At 34.0% G+C, this 18,177-nt stretch overlaps 1 protein-coding gene across 8 annotated transcripts in view; it reads left to right on the top strand.

Annotated features, from left to right (window-relative positions):
* Nucleotides 1-18,177, top strand: part of stet (rhomboid serine protease stem cell tumor) — a 159,336-nt gene that overhangs the window by 137,890 nt on the left and 3,269 nt on the right. For all 8 annotated transcript variants that reach the window (XM_074139668.1, XM_074139670.1, XM_074139674.1 and 5 more), the window contains 2 exons: nt 5,402-5,514; nt 8,886-9,003. In XM_074139668.1, coding sequence (XP_073995769.1) covers nt 5,402-5,514; nt 8,886-9,003 — 231 coding nt within the window. The remainder of the gene's footprint in view (nt 1-5,401; nt 5,515-8,885; nt 9,004-18,177) is intronic.

Here is an 18,177-nt window from a genome sequence, read left to right as displayed (position 1 = left end):
AATAACCGCCAGTTAGTTCGCTCTATCTTCTCTTACAGTTTTAGCTGATTACCCTCCATATTCCGTTCAATTGGTCACTTCCTTCTTCTTTTTCTTTATTCATAAAAACTACTCTTTCTTATATTTAGTTATAAAATTTACCTCCTTTCTTAATTCTTATCTGTATCTTCAGTTATTGTTCTGGTAGATTTATTAAAATTAATTCTTTTTTACATTTCTCATTTAAAAGACGGAAGTGGGCGGGCGCCATTTTAATATGTTTCTAATTACGATCGACTTTAAGCTGTATGGTCTACTTAAAATAGCAATTGGAAGTTATTAAACAACAAATCAGAACAATCTGTGCAAATAACTTTCAAACTCAGAGGACCTCAAAAAAATCTCTCTAAAAAAAAACGATCTTCTTTAGAAAGAGAAAGCAAAAGTTGCCCCCCCCCAAAAAAAGTATATTATATTTTTAAAATTAGATGCAAAAAAAGTGTTGCCAACTGTAAATTAAAAATAAAAAAAAAGATATTAATTATCGTAGGTTGTTGATTTTTCTTTTGCCTCTTCAGCCCCTAAACAGTATTTCTAAACACGGAAAACACTAAGGACATTGACTCGATTTTGTTAAAAGATAAATATATCAGGGTAGATACAATTTTTATTTCTTTGATTGTATTATTTATATGTATTTGATGCGAAGTGTAGCATTACATTTAGTTGGTAGAATGATAGTTCCTCCTACAATCACTGTCTCAGATTTATCTCAGTTATTTGTTTCCGGTTTGTGTGAGTGGACAACAGGGAAATTGGCATCTATTGACATAACTTGATTGTCCATTTAATTTGTGTGCATAGTTTCGTGGTACCAAAGAAAGGGGTTATAGATATGTGACACTCTAAACACAGCTGTCATGATAATAGTAGATCTGCAGGTTCATTTTATTTTCATGTTTTTTGCTTTGTTTTGTTCCTAATTAAAATTATCTTTTTAAAAAATGCTAGAAATTGATTAGGCAGACACTTAGGTTGATGAAATTTGTGCCCTTCTAATTCAAGATTTTCCAATGACTGAATATTAAAGTAATAATTTAGTTGTAAATAAAATTTCCTACCTAACCTAAAAAAAAAAAAAAAAGTCAAGATCCGGGAATCGAACCTATAACCAAAATACATTCTAGCTTTGCATTCTCGCCTCTAAAGAACTCTACTAAAATTTGGACACTTTAAGATTTCTTTTTTTATTTAAAAAGGTATAAAAAGAAAAGAAAAAAAAAGAAATGATGTAAGAAAGATACTTTCGAAAGAAAGTTTAGCTTACTGTTTATGTTTACAAAGAGAGAAGCTAGTAAGACTGTTTTTACAGATAACCTATAACAGATCTTGCGTACGTTTAGAGTGTATGTGTTTTTTCTTTCATATATATATCTACACAAGATTTGTGTAAGTGTGCGATGTTTGTGTGTGTTCGTGTAGGCTAACATTTTAGGTCTTCTGGTAAGCGTCACTATTATATACTTTTTGGTGCATGTTTTACATACACAAAGAGAGGACACGTGTACCACGTATATGATATAAGTTAAGATGCTATTAATAAAATTCCAGGGTGGTCGGGGCGCCCTGTCCCTCCTCCGCTGCTTGTCTATCATCAATCAGTGAGATAATGCAATCACATTTACTTCCTTTCTATCTTTCATCACAAACAAGTGTGTATGTTGGTAAATCTGTGTGCTCTATTTACACTACTATCCTACTTTGTATGAAAATACACAATACTCCATAGTGGGTGGGAGGGGAATATTGATTTACACGCTCTAATGTCGTGTACATGTTGTGCCATTTCCTTTATAAAAAGCTTTTCCATTTATTGCAACGCAGATAAAGTGATCCAATTCTTGGATATACGTACAACATTCTAGTAGAGAAGAAAACTTGCTAGGTATCCTCACATAGCTCAATTTTTCCATTTTCTCTCACTATAAGCGGAAGTATTGTAATCGTGTTTTTTTAAAACCCTTTTCTAATAATTAATCTAATATTCTACCAAAACTACGTCATCCTTTAACGGATAACCTTTTCGTCTAAGTTAAGAGTTTATCTTCTAAATTATTGCAACGAAGCTTTTTTTTTTTTCATTTTATTATTATTATTTTTTTTAAACTAATATTGCACACTTGACGGCCGGAAGTGTTTTCATTCAGCAGCCCTGGTTTTGCCCACACGAGCGGAGCGATGTGGGCAGCTAGACGAGGAAAATTCACTTCCCACATTTGTACAATAAATAACTATTCTTGCTTTGTGAATTGAATTCTCATTACTGAGGAGATTTTAAAGGCTTGGGAATATAGAATTAGCATATAACAAAAATACGAAGAATAAAAAATAAGAGAGAGAGAGAGAAGGTAAGGTAAATGACTGTCTTGAACCGCTATGTTAAAATCAAAATTATGCAATAAATCACGGAAGATTGCTGTAAACCAGGGTAATAAACCTAAATTACAAATATGGTTGTAAGGTAGACTTTTAAAGTGGTTCATCTTTGGATAGTTGGGTATGTATTTGTGCGTTGTCATTATAGTAGCTCTAACTACGACGAGTTAAGTGATACCTGCACTTCAAAGCGGTCATGCTTTGAAGTAGCGAAATACTAGTAAATATTACGCTGATTCATTTGGCTTGGTAAGTTGCATCTTTGGAGGTTATTAATCTTATGGCCAAGCTGCAAAAGGAACTTTATGGGATTTCTTGTCAGATTAGCGATATTGATTCACATGAATATAAATGGACTACAATTAGGTGAAGGAAACGATCTGAAAACAGTAAGTGGAGGCGGTAAATTGTAAGAATATATTATAGAAAGGGAAGTATGCCAAACAGCCTACATTCACTGCCACCCACAAAGATATATCGTAACAACCCCGCGCTTTAACCTTGGCCAAACAATGGCTCAGACGAACATGTAGGCAAGCCCAATCTCTCCTTTATGGGTGCTTTAGAAAACCCAGTTTAAGGAAACTTGCTTGACAGAATATACGGTACTATACTCTTCCACAGTACCTGCGATAACCACCCAGATCAGACCCCAGCAGACTGCAGAGCATAGTCAGCATTTTCCGCCATATCTCTTAAGAGACACATGATATGTGCAACAAAACTGCACGTATCATAGCAGAAGAGTTCCTGGGCGCATTAAGGGTTTGCTTGAAACTAAGAGGATCATTTCATCCGTTTTCTCATCATACACGTGGCCATCATCCTGATCCTAGTGGATGGTCTGGCATCCAGAATAAGGTAAGCCCAGTTGAGGGACTAATGCCTTTGCTTCCTCTTGTCTTGGAAGTTTCCTTATAAGGTCTCCTTGACACAGTAAGAAACAAACACAATCTCCATATTTGGAAGACTGTAGCTCGCCCAAAAAATGGGTTCTCGGCTTTCTTCTATAGACTCTAGTTCTAAGCACTTCAGTGGCCTTAGAACTGCTACAGTTCTGGTATTTCAAAAAGCACTGTGGAAACCCACTGTGGCCTTTCGGATCTGATTCAGATCTGTCCGGTATTATAGTTTTGACATGGAAACAGATCCATATTGCGCGTGCGGAGAGCCGGAGACGGCGGAGCACGTTATTTTGCGATGTGACCTATACGATGATTTGCGCTCTGTTATGTGGCGAAAGTTGGGGTTCCCGTTCACCGTGGACGTTTTCCCCCTGTTATTAGAGAACGCTTCTGCGTATTCGGCCTTCCGCGATTTTGCGCGGGCAGCCCTTGATAGGCGGATGGCATCGGTAGTGGGCGGATGATGTTGATGTTTTTGAAGGATTGTTGTCGTGTTTGTGGGGTGTCTATGAGTGTGTGGTTGTATTTTATTTATTTATTTATTTATTTATATTTGTTAATTGTTAATTGTTGATATTTTATTCTTTTTATCTTGTTTTTGGCGATTGTTTGGTTTTATTTGTTGTTTTGACGGGATTTGAGTTTTCTGTTGTGGCCTTTAAATTTTTGAACCTTGTAACGGTTGAAGTGTGAGCGTGGGGCGGGTATGAGCTAGCGCTCAGGGACCGCCCCACCAAAAAAAAATAAAATAAAATATAGTTTTGACGTTACTGCTGAAGTTACCCACAGGTACCGCACGTCTAATCTACTCAACAACCTTAAATATTCCTGATTTGAATTCTTCAATTTTGATTCTTTGTTAGGGTTGCAAAAGCAAGTAGCGAGAGAAGAAAGTCTAAGAATAAAAAAAAAATAAGTGTAAATCTATGTCATTTAATCTGTGCCACAATAAAGTCGAACAGACAGTGATGGTATTTCCATAATGTCTTCGCTGCGCTATTTCTGCCCTTTTATATAAATAACTAGAAGACGAAGGAAAAGTCACAACTCACGAGAAAATGAGGCCAAAGTGTTGTTTGCGTGTTTCAACTAGCTTCGTTGTGTTTCGTCCTACTGGAGGGGGGGGGGGAGGCAAGGCGTTTGAACGCTAACCATTAACTTTATTATAACCATATTTACTACCTTCCTTGGCCTTTTATTGTATTAGAATAAGTATTGAACGCTTCCGGTGCCACGCCCATTTCTCTTCCTTTTTTTTTTTAATTTCTCTTATTGCTGGCAGGAAGAAAGTATTGCAATAGGAAGATATATTCCGATATTTACCGGAAATAATTGATTTGGGGCCTCTTAAGTTCGAAATAACGGTTTTTATATATTGGTTTGTACGTGTGATCTTATCAGATGGCAGCTAGTGAGTTCTCGAAGAGCACTCTCTGAGAATGAAGCGCTCTCCAAAGTTTGACCAAAGGGAAGGATGTAGCTCTGACGTCTTCATTAAACTTCCTGTTACTACCTTTTACCACAATGTCAGCTTCTGCACTTTTTGGTTGCTTTTATCTTTGGATACATTTGTGTAGACGTGGAGCTAGTTCTAGTAAGAGTAATTTGGAGATTTATGGTCTCTAGGGCCAGTTATATGTCATTTCCTGTTCGAGTTCTTCTTCTGACGTTTAAGCTGGGACAAATGATCGAAAGGGTACGCTCCCTCATGTCTATCAAACACTCTCGTGATATTCCTACTTTTGTGAATTATCAACAGGTTATTTAAAAAAGATTTGTGGGCTATTTTTAAGCGATACTCTTTATCAGTTCCTGCTGATGCATCCAAGAGGTGTCCGTTACGAAGAATTAAGTCAAAATCTATCATCCAGTGATGCGAATAAACTGATTTTTCTCACTTAAAGCTGTTTACTGTTTAAAGTTTGTTTCCGCTTTCTTTACAAAGCTAATCATGCACTATCTTGTCTTCATCCTTCAACATTCCGCCCCCAAGAAAGGATCTTTGAATTTCTTTTACTAGACGCTCAAAAAAAGTCACGCAATTATTTCAAACTTCATTTCAACCATGTTTGTGTTTACAGATGAGCGGTAAAAGAAGACGCAGTTTCAAATGTGCGGTCCATCATTTGGACAGGGAAGTTTCCTCTGAGAACGACTTTCACATAATACTGAAGGAGCCGCCCATCTTTGACAGGTGATTTTCTTTTTTCATCACATCCTTTATTTTTTGCTATCTTTTATTGTTCCCATAATAAATTTATTTATAAATCCAAAGTTTGAAGACCTCTAGCATTGTGCCCACATGATAAATCTTCTAGGCCCTCCCACTATGAAGGCTTTTAACAACTTTTAAGGCTAATTTGCTAAGTTCATATTCTCGCAGCTCTATGTTTTGTACTTATCTTGTTTAAGTTGAATTCAATTAAAAGCTTTATGGAGTTTTAAGTCTGTAAGTGAAAGTTCTACAGCACTTTCTCCTCCATATTTATTTCCTTTAATTTTCATAATTAAAGTACCTATTTATTGTTTAACTAAAACTTTCATTGTTAATTTTTATTGCAGAAGGTGTTATTTTATTTTTTTTATATCCTTTCAAATTTGATTCTAACGCTTTCTAAGAATCAGCTTCCCTAAAGAGCATCACTCCTCGTAATATCAGAATATTTTGTAATTGGCCCTTCAATACCCTTTTAATAAACTTCAAAGATCAAAGTAAAATAAATAACTATATTGGCGTTAATGACCAAGCAGTCGATGCGTCGAAAAAAACAAAACCAATATTATAAAATTGAAATTACTGATTTTTTTATTTGCTACCCAATTCGACCTTTCATACAAATTTAAATATCAAGGATATTTAGAGCTCTCTCACCTTTTTGTTAACCCTTACTAAATGTTACATGTACCCCGATTAGTTTTAGAGAATATCGGAATAAGGTCGAAAATTATTTGCAAAATTCAAAAAAAAATTATTCACAAAATTCTGGTCTAAACTCAAAGCTAATTGGCCCAAAAAATTTCTCCTGTAAAAATTGCTTACCTATATATTAGACTAATTCAGTGGCCCTCAAGTTTAGGGAAATGTTGGTCGAACTTCACGCCCCCTCAGTACCATAGTTACCACTAGGGCGCCACGGTAGCCGAGCGGTTAGAGGCGAGACCTGCGAAGCTAATATGCACATCGGTACTGACTTCGATTCCTGGTCATAGGCCTTGGATTTTATCTAATGGTTAATATGAGTACATTTAGTGCAGTATGTTTGTTAGTCGCCTCCGTCCACGACACCTAATTGGTAGTTGGACCTTAAGCCCCGCTTGAAAAAATAGGCGATTACTTTACTTTACTTTTAGTTACCAATATTTTCCTTGTCCTAATACATGTGGATGAACTATTCAGGATCATCTTCAAAGAGAAAAACAGAAGAACTAGTCCTTTAAGATCCAAAAATCAATAGAAAATTAAAACGGTTTTGTGGTACTCTTTTTATCCGACAGAGTGCACCACAAATTGAATTAATTATTTAATTATTATATACTGTAAAATTGCCCCCCCCTCCTCCCACATTGTTTGTGGTCATCTTTTCAAGTAGAATCTTCCTTTTTTTTACACTTGTAATTATAATTCAGTTATAGTTATTAGGCTAATTATTGTGGTTAGTTGTTCCTTTATCATTTCTATGGATGATATCCCCAGGTTGGTTATGTAGAACGAGCTTGCTCCTTGCCCTTCCCAGACTGTCTGATCTGAATTAGGGAGACTCGTGCCTATGACCATGCCATTATGCAGCACTATCACGCCTCTTTCTGCCCTTATGTTGCATTCATTTTATTTCCTCTTCCTCTTCAAGACAGCTAAAGAAGCTGTAACGTTCCTGGAAATTATTATAATATCAAATTGTTTTGTCCAATATTTTTCCAGAAACGTATAAGCTTACATAATTTTTCTAATTTTAATTAATTTGATTGCCAAAATTCATTATTAACAAATACAATTTAAATGTTAAAATTATAAGCTAGCTATACTTTTGAGCTTCTCAGCAACGTTTCGATAATTATTTTGTGATTTTCAATTATGTAAAAACTACTATTAGTGTTGTATTAGAAGTTATCATATTTAGGAGTGAAATATTCCGTTAGTACATTAAGGAAAATTTTGATTTAAGGCAGTTTTGTGGGAATTATTACTTTATTCCGCTTTAAATTCCCAGTTTCAAGGAAATGTAAGGAAGTCGTGTTAGTGACAACATCAAGTTTTTCTTATTTGAGCTAGTGTTGCCACATGCATATCAAATCAAAGTTACTCACAAACACACATAACTCTAAACACCATTTTTCTGACTCAGAGGACTTCAACGTGTGCATCTATTTCCGGTGGAAATTCAATACAGATATTAGAGTGCCTAGTAATAATTCATCTAACGAGTAGTAAGAAAGTAAAAATATTTAAAAGAAAAAAGATTTATTATCGCCATCAACTTCCTCTGCGCCTGATTTGGTTCTTCTCGTTCCCTAGGAATAAAGTATTGTTTCCTTGGAAACGGAAAACCATTGAAGATTCTATTTAAAAATTTACTGAAAGAGTGTAGATAATTTCCAAAATAGATTAATGACTCATTCAAGACTTTTTTCCCTTTCTAAATTTAGAATATTACTAATTTTGAGGAAGTTGAGTTGTGACGTAATCAACAAACACCTCCTCTACCATCCTGGTCAGCAACCTTGGATCATTTAAGTGCGTGAAAAATCTGGCTCTAACACTCACACGACTTTTCCAAGGTCTAAAAGTTATAGATTATTTTCCAACTTGGAATTTCAATACATATTTAATTATTATTGACATTAATTGCATTTTAAAACTGACCATTTCTTCGAAATGACCCTTAAAGTGTAGAAAAAATCTCAGAAAAATGAAAAATCAATTCAGCAAAGTGGTGCTTTTGTTCAGGGATTTTCTTCAAACTCGGAAAAATGATCACTTTTTTTTGCAATACAATACAACAAGGCTGTGGAAATAGTTCTTTAGAGGGAACTAAAGCTAGCCCTTGCCACTCTTCTAGAAGTGCCCTTAATAAAATGTCCCTCAAATACGTTATAAGAGTACAATACGTAAAGTAATGCCTATTTTAGGAGGCGTGCTTTATACATCCAACTACCAATTAGGTGTTGTTCACAGGAGGCGGCTAACAAACAAACTGGACTATAAAGTTTTCATATTAACCATTTAATAAAAAATCCAAGGCCTAGTACCCCGAGAATCGAACCCACTAACCAACAATACATCTGTGCTTTGCGGGTCTCGCTTCTAACCGCTCGGCTATCGTGGCCCCGATTCCGAAACCTACTCAGTTCAAACATTAGCTTGTGAACATTAAGCTATTTGAATAAACTCGTACTTAACACTTAATTGACACTTTAGAGAGGGAAGCTTTCATCTATCACCCCTTAATTGCACACTATAGTTCACTTTCCCTTTCCTAGAAATGTTTTACATATATATTATAAATATATCATTCATTTAAGTTTACGCCCTTTCTTAAATACTTATAGCAGTTCTTCATTGCGCAGGATGGTGCAGATAATTGCGGACGAATTCTTGACAGAAGAAAGAGACCGGAAGTACTATGCAGACCATTACACCTGTTGTCCGCCGCCTCTATTCATATTGTTCATCACCCTGGTCGAGGTCAGTTTCGCTTTCATTATTTTCATGTATATGATCATTATTATTATTAATTGCTGCAGTAAATGAAAGTTGGGTATTTCATATTTCCAAATCACAAGGTGTCTTGTTTTTGTTTTTTTTTTTGGTTATTGTTTTCGAAAACGGGTTCATCGATTCTCATTGAACATGACACATTCATCGTACATGAATAATGATCTAAACTTTAATCATGATTGTATAAAACTATATTTCTCTAAACTAGGAGGAGATTGAAAAATTGATAATAAATAATGCAATTGAATGACGAAAACTTTTTGTACGCTTCTTGCTCTCTCCCATTTTTATTTATTATACGCAGGTTTTTTGTTTTACAAAGGTTTTGTTAAGGTTATAATATTTATGGTACAGTTCTTTACGTAGACGTATGTGTCCATATTTATGAATTATGGGTTTACTTTGATGTTTTATTTCCCACGGAGTACAGTTACCAACTGTGGTGGTGGCCCTTGTTATTCAATTCGCCTTTTTTGTATGCAAGCTATTATTTCAAAGTTTAATTGTACTATAAGTCAGTCACTCAGTGAGCATGGCTATTTAAGTACAACAAAAGGTTAAATACCTTTTAGAGAGGTTTGAAATTTTTCGTTGCATAATTCTAATATAGGTACTAAGGAGGTTTTTTTAAATTTTCTTTAGCTACAAAGTGTAATAGGAAGTAGTGCGATTGAGTAAAGTTATCTTTATTGCGTCATCAAAGGAAGTGTATGTTTTACGTTCTTCTGAATAAAAAAAAAAAAGCGATTTTGCAGAAAATGATCACTGAGCGCATGTGAAAAAGGTAAGGAAAAATCGCTAAAAAGGATGCTAAAACTTTTCACTTGATTTGCGAACTATATGAATAAAGTGGTTAGGGCTTGTGGAACATACGGCAGGAAATAGTTGCTCTAGTGGCTGTCCGATGGATGAAAAGAGAGCAGATATTTGAACTTCTCTCTAAAGAACCATTTCCGTGAAACTCTACGTTTTTTTTTTTGTTTTTTTTACCGGCTGCTAAATTCCATAAAGAAAGCTGTAGCAAGCGGAAGTAATCGTGTGAGTTTTCACATACTTTTAGGCCAGTGAAATATATGTCGCCATACTAGGAAGTGAAGTTGGACCAGGTAGGTGTTCCTGTTTCATGGCGGAACTATCACGAAAAAAAAAAAAGGTCTTGTGAAAATTTCACATCCTCCGGTAGCACAACAGAGGAAATTAGAAAGTTTTGCTCCCCATATATTAATTAAATTAATGAGATATTTCCGTTTTCTTTTGCATATTTCACATAAAGCAGTTTCCATTCATTGTCCAATTGGAAGAATAGAAAGTAGAGGTTGGGAATCGTTTTCCATTCCGATTGCTTTCCAGCCAATCATCTTGTACCAGTTTCCAGTAAATTATATTATTATCTTCACTATTATTATGATTGATATTATTATTTCTTCCACTAAAATTAATCAATTTAATTATGGATATTCCTCAGATTTCCAGTATTTTTGTCGTCTATTATTTCTTTAATTGCCCAAGAACTAATATAGAATTTCGGCTCACCAGGTTTTCCGCTGATTCCAGCAATTTCATTGTTTTCCAAAACAATGGATAGTAGGAATTGAATTTCTTTTTTTTTTGTTTATTAGTTGCAAATCTTAAATTTAATTTCCAAATTTGTTTCTGAAGATGCGCTGTAAAACATTATTAAACTTTTGGTAGCTCCTAGGAAGAGAGAATCTAAAAGTAGGAGCTCAATTAGAAACCGGGATCTTCGCCTGGGAATCAGTACGCTAACCATTGAGCTGATCCTTTTTCCATTATACTTTAGGGAGATTCTATGTTCTGTAGGATATTTACTGAACAAAACTTCCTTTTTCTGTGAACTGCGCCCCAAAACTCTTCTTTTAATAAACAAAAATAAAAAAGCTGTACACGTTTTTCCGGTTTTCACAACCTTAGCGTTGTTATATTGTCCCTTTTCTATTGCTTGTCTTCAAAAAAAGGTAAAGGGCGGAACCACTTCCCCTCTTCAACCATATCATCTTCTTTTGTTCCAAATATCAAATATACTCTATGTGCGGATGGAGGGACACAATAGTGTCTCAGATTACATGAACTTCCGCAGTAGGCGCTCGTGCCCATTACTTCCTGTCAGGTGCTCTCTGTTCCACATAACCGCCCCTACAACTACTTATCGAAATGGAAAAAAAAGAAAGAAGAAGAAGAAGAAGCCGTTTTTAACAACAATCTTACCCTCTGTCACGTGACACACTACCTGGGTTTCTTAAAAAGATTTTTCTCTTACCCCTTTTGGTCATAATCTATGGATTACCATTGGTTAACCAATCGTATGAATTCGTTTTTTTTTTTTTGAAACTAGAGACCGGTCATTAGTTACCCATCATTACTAACAAGAAGTTGCAAGATAATTTTTTGGGTAATGCGCGCTCTTTTTGTTCCCAGAAGGTATGAGTTTCCATCCTTTACGCGGCGTGCCGGATAAAGGGTAAGCCATGTATGACGATGAGGGCAACGAGCTGGAATTTCCTTGTGGGTAGTTCTCTTTCCGGAAAGATTGGTGCGGAAATAAGAAATCTTCAAAAATTAGATGTCTTGAAAACTTCTTTTTTTTTAAAAAAAATAAAGTAGCATTCGAAGATTAAAGAAAATATAAATGCCTCTTAATCCGATAAAGATGATCTCCAAATGATCAAATTATGAATAAAATAGAACCTAGTACTTTTATTAAAGAATCTTTAACAAATACTTTGAAGAATTTATATTTTTTTGGACTAAAAAACAAGTGTTCAAAAAAATTTAAATCCTTGATAATATTATCCTTGAAAAGAAATTTTGAAAATAAATAAATAATTTCTGTACCTCGGAGGGAAAAGGCACCATGTCCATTTTTTCGATTTTCAGATTTTGGCATCATTTTACAAATTTTTTGTTGCTCTTTCTAGAGGTGTAAAGCACTATGTCCTATGTTTACTATTAAGCGAATTATGTATTTTTAAAAAGCGCTATGATACTTCATTGCTTAAGGGTAAAAGGCACTACATGGGCATACATTTTTTTTCACAATGGAGATCTAAATAAAATATTTTAAAATATGGGAGTTAAAGTGGCCGTACGTAATGTGATAATTATGGTGAAGTAGTACAGGAAAGAGTATAACCGGAAAAGTGGAACAAAAAATGAATTTGGAAAAATATCTTTATTTGGCTCCCCTGGAAAATTTACTTTTTGTGACATGGTGCCTTTTCCCTCCGAGGTACAGATTTATCAAATTGTCAGGGGTCACAGGAAAGAAGAATTGTTATGTCGTAACTGGAGATCCCATACATCTTCGTGGTTTGGGGAATTACACTGGACGCCCCTCTCTTTTACTTTTAGCCTAGAAAGTGGAATACATAAATATACTTATATATAAATATATACACGTAACTATGTCAGTTAGTATTATTTATTGCTTTCTCAGAAATTACAGTTTTCCTCACTCATGAGTACGACATTATTTTTTCCCGAATGGGAGAAAAATGTACGCCAACCTGCCAGCAGCTGTAATTGTAATACAATTGTAATTGTAAAATTCTTACTTTCTTTGTTAAGTGCGTGATGTTGTCTAGTAGTAGCTCGACTGTCTCTGTCAGGGGCTGAAATAAATGCATTTTAATTGTAAACATAACATTATTTTCTAGTTTTCTGTATCGATTACCGTCAGTAAAGTAATAATTTGTTATTCAAGTTGTAAGTAATGTGCTTTTTTTGGCGCCTTTTGATGAATTATCTTGATGGGTGTGTTAGATAAGTTGCTGGTAAAAACAAAAAGCTTCTCAGAATTCACTTATCCAGTAAAAACAAGTAAATAAGAGAAGTACAAATAAGAAAAATCCAAACTAGAGAAAATGAAATAGGAAAACTAGGCCAACAACAACAAAAATATATATTACGTCATGAACTCTAGTATCTATTTTGAAAGGGCTTCCTTTATTCAAGTAATCGTTATTTTTTTTTGGTACAGAAACAAGTGTAGACATTTTGATACATTACGTTAGTCGTATAAACAAACTAGACCGCTAATTCTAAAAATACAAATTACTATATTTTTGTTGTTAAAAAGTATACAGGAACCGGCGTTGAAATGACAAACAACAGGGTTTATTTATCTATTCCTGTTACAATTTATTTAGAATTAAAGGTTAAAAGGCGCCATCCTGAAGGAAGATAAATCTATTCAACTTGAAAACTAAATTAATGAATGTTTATTTTGTACAGTATTTCTTTTTTTTCCCCAAAGGGGGAGAGAAAAACATGTTTTTAATCGTGAAAAACGGTGCGAATAAAAAAACGCTTATGAAACAAGCACGCAACAGTGTGAAACACACACGATTTTCTCTTACTATGAAACTTAAAATTTGAGCGAAAAAATAAAAATCTAAAACCTGCAACAATTTATTCCGTAAAATGGTAGCACTTCCGGCGGAAAGATTTTTATTAACTTTGAAATTTGAGTTATTAATTGACTCTAGTGGGAAACTCAATTCTCAAACTCACCTCTTTAACGAACTTCCATAAGAAGCAGTTTGCTAAGTTTCAAATGAAACTTAATTGATCAACTTGCGAATTTTAAAGAAAATTTTATGGTAGAGCTGATTTTGAGAAAATCAGTGTTGATTTTGTTCTGAGGTCGAGTTCCATAATCGCACCACGTCAAAATATTAAATTGAATTTAAGTTTTCCAGCGGAAATATAGGCTTTGACGTCCCAAAAAAAGTGATTTTAAGACAGCGATCTGTGTTTGTTTTTTTGGTGAACATAACTCAAAAAATGCCACGAATTTGATTGAAATTGATTTCCGTTGTGCTGGAAAAAATATCGCTGAATCGATTTTGGACTTAGATTTCCGTTATTAGCAGGTAGATCAGTTTGGTGTTGAGAATTCGACTTTGAAGTGACAAATCAATCAATCAAAGAAAGGGACTTTTATTTAAATGGCTGCCTTAAGGAAGGGGTTACAGATATGTGACACGCATTACACTGCTGTCATGATAATAGTAGACCTTTAGGTTTTGATAGTTATAACCTAATATAACCGTTCTTATTTAAAATGCAATTTTTCGGTAATCGAATGCAAATATGTCCAACTGTTGTAAAATTTTAGGGTTATTCCTTGTAAATTATAGCGATTCATATAAATCTATGAGCATATCTAAGCATTCTTCATTCAGGCTTGGAGGATCATTGTTTTTGAAACAAAGTTGCAAAACAAGCGTTGGTCTTAGCTAGAACCAGGCAGATTAATGGTCAAAGTTTCAGGCTCCAACGAAAACATTCCAAAGAGATAAAGATATTACGTACATCTTATAAAATAGCCAAATATATTGTTCACTGTTCTATTTATCTAGTTTATTTAGGATAACGGCTCCATCAACAAGAGTTATTGGTATCAATTAGTCTTGAAAGTTGCCACTGGAGTACTAAAGTCACTCGAAGTTTATCTTTAACAGCTAGAAACTGCTCTTAAATCTCTTAAATGTGCAAGATTTGCAGATTACGTCAATACTTTTAAAAGTGTTGTGTTTGGCTATTTCGGTAAATATACGTATACCAACACCTGCTCTTCATTTTTAGTTTGCCTTCTGGGTACTTCTGTGTACATATATATATTCCTCAATCTCTCTTTCCTTCAAAAAACAGGAAGTGTTCCAATTGTGCAATTTATAGTCTCTTTACCGGAAGTAATCGTATTCAGATCCCTGAGCTCCATGTTGATTTCGTATGGATACCACCTTGCGTAACGTCAGTGAACTCTGGATAGAAATTATCTAACTGAAAAAACCAAGATCATGCTTCAGCCTTTTTTTTCAAAAACCCATCCCACTATTAAAATTTTTGTACCTGTTCTTAATTATAGAAAGGAATTTAAATTGTTAAATTTTTGCACCTCACAAGCAAAAAAAAAAAAACTAAATCACTTGTATCGAATTTAAAAACATTATTGGTATAATTATTGATGGAGAGAAAGATTAATACAGTTAAGAATTCCAACTAAATAACTTACGTACTTGATATAAAAAAACAGTTAACGGGAGGTGGAAAAAAAAGACTTCTTTTGAAATGTAGTAATTACTTACAATCAACATTCATAATTGACTACTTAAACTGTCAGTTATTTTAGTTTACTTCAGGATGAAACCTTCTACTATTAAGGGCTGTATAAAGGTTCTCTCTCAGATATATTTATTTGGCACCATTAAAAAAAAAAGTTCTCCGAGATTGACGAATAGAATTCCAATATAATATTAGGTTATAATATAATTAGATTAATCTGAACTTATAACCTTCCCCTATATATTAAACGTCAAAAAAAACCCTAGAAAATTGTAGGGTCGAACAATTATTAGAAGTACAGAAAAACTAAAGACCCCTGGTTTTTCCATTTAAACATATTAACACTTATAAATAATTCCAATATACGTACTGACACATTATAAAATTAAATACTATTGAAGTAAAAACTCCTACTTAAATTGTTTTTGTATTATGTTTTATTATTATTTCTTTTAAGAAAATTACCCATTACATCTATCTAATCTAGTTAGATATAATAATTATAGTTTATTACTATTATATAAAATATCAGGTAGGCAGTGTAGTTTTTTTTTCCTGATAAATTATAACCTAACCTAAAAACCTTTTTACTATTTTTTTGTTTAAGAGGTGATGAACATATGTTTTATTCTTCTTAAGAAGAATGTTTCGCTATTTTCTCGGAAATGTCTGTTTTGAGTGTTCTTTGAGTGCCCCCTCCAAAAAAAAAAAAATCAGGCGTAAGCACTTGAATAACCCACTTTTATGACGTTTCTCAAGAGGATGCGTAATTTTGTAATTCTGATATTTTCTAAACTTTATTTCCTTTTTACAAAAACAAATAGTTTGTAAAGGAAGTATATCTAGGAGATTATCCATATTCCCCTCTCCCACGCCAGAAAAAGTAGTTATAGTTCTGCGTGAATTTAATCCGCCTCAATAAAAGTGGGCTTCAAAATTTGTCTAAACGGTGAAAAATTTAAAAATTGCAAATTAGTAGATCAAAAATAAATCCTTAACGGATAAATTTATAAATAGACCATCTGTTGTTGAAATATTATAAAACACAAAAACACATGCTTACTTGATTTAAAAGAAAAAACAGAACAGCTGTTTGTTCCTGGTTTAAGGTACCCAAAAAATCCCTTATGGAAACGGCGCTGTACTTTTTTTTTCCTCCCTTCACAATAATTAAACCATTTTAAAAATTACACCCAACAATGTAGGTGCCATTTAAAATTATATATTATGGCACGTGTATCCAATTGGAGGGGATGTTTAGACAGAAATAGTGTTGAGTGGGAAAGGTGTAGGGGGGGGAATGCCAAGTTTTTACCTCAGTTCTACCTAAAAACTGTAGTAAAGTAACAACTGTTCCGTTCCTTCTGCACACCCTGTGGTTGGTGAACATATGGAGCCGTGTCTGGCCATAAGCCTTCACAGCTTTTCTCAGAAAATCTGGAGAAAAAAGGGGCTAATTTAGCCTAAATATAGCTAAATATGGATGTCTGTATGGGAGCAGAGTCTGTGACCCATTGACGTTTCATCCCTTCAGTTACCGCTATGTATTTCCTATCTACACTTATCGTCTTCATTTCCTTCTACTAGTTTCCGGATTGTCTGTTTCATTACTACAACATTCTTCGACTTGAAGGGTAATATTTATCACTACTTCCTCTTACAATTTGATTGTATCAAATTAAGGAGCCACCTCCCTAAAAAATAAAGTTTGGAGATTTAATTTCATTTGGGTACCTCAGAATTCTTCTAGAGGAGAATTGGGTGAAGCTTCATTCTGAAGAGCCATTCTAACTTAAAGTATTTATCCATAATTTTACTTGGAAATCTAATTTTTAAAAATTAGAACAGGTAGAATTGCTGGAAGAACATGAAACGTCTTTTCAAAATGTTCTTTAATTTCTTTTCTTTAAAAAGTTGATAGAATAAAAGGAAAACAATTAAATTTTTAATTCAATTAAAGCCGCCCCAACTAAGGGGGGAAAAAATCAATAACCGTATCAATAACTAGGGGTATAACTGTTATTTGTAGATCTAAGTTCTTTTGTAGAAATAATTGTAAAAAAAAAAATGTTTCGGTTAAATTTGCGCTACAGTGGTTGAACTAATAGGCTGACAGATGGCAGGCTAAACAAAGTATTGTTTGTTCGATTAGAACATTTTATCATTTTGGGTTTTGGAAGTAAAGAAACTCCAATAGTTTGTTTTTGCTTTATTATAGTTTGTTTTAGTACAGGTAATTTGTTTGGTTACCTAAACTTGCCAATCTAAGGTGTAGTGTGAAACGGAAACTTAGTTGAAGTCAAATTCTGTACAACAAACTGATTAAACAACCTCTGATAATGGATAAACGTTCTAAACTGGTCAGGAAAACTAAAAATGCATGCTTGCTAGAACGGAAAAAGCAGTAGTACCAAAAATATCTCTGGTAGAATTCCTGAAAGAACAAGAATATTGTATAAAAATTTTCTTTTATTTCTTTAAAAAACAAAATTAATTCAATTATATCGTGAAGACGCCCCCACAAAGAAAAGAAATTGCCCGATTTTAGGCTGAACAAAAATTAAAATTTACAAGGTTTCTTCAGTGTCTTAAAGTCTATTTCCAGATTGCGCTGATAATAATTTGATAAATAACCTCAATGTTTCTTTTCCTTTAAAGATAACTAAGCTGAAGAAGATAATATGCCTATAGAAAGATATCTGTTGCGGAGAGCATTAAAAGGGCCTACTGTTAGTGATGTGTAGGTGGTACACAGGACATTTAGAGTTGTAGAAGGGATGACGCCGTATAATACAAGCCCTATCTATATATCTCATAATTTATTCCATTAATGACCACAAAATAATGAACTAAAAAAGGAAAGAAATATATTTCTTGGTAGTGTCACATGATTAATAGCACCAGCGGTGGACATTGAAATCTCTTCTGGTGGTCGTTTTCCCAGGGTGTGTGCTTCCAATAAATCTTACTGATACGTCATTAGAGCATAAAAAATATGGTGCGAACAAACGCGCATTTCTCTCACCACATCCTCCAACACTCTACCTTTATAAC

This window comes from Rhodnius prolixus, unplaced genomic scaffold (assembly GCF_049639745.1).
Source record: "Rhodnius prolixus isolate KJV_2025 unplaced genomic scaffold, Rpr scaffold_6, whole genome shotgun sequence".
Lineage (NCBI taxonomy): Eukaryota > Metazoa > Arthropoda > Insecta > Hemiptera > Reduviidae > Rhodnius > Rhodnius prolixus.
Note: the sequence above shows the minus strand (reverse complement) of the source record. Positions and strands in the feature narration are given on the sequence as shown.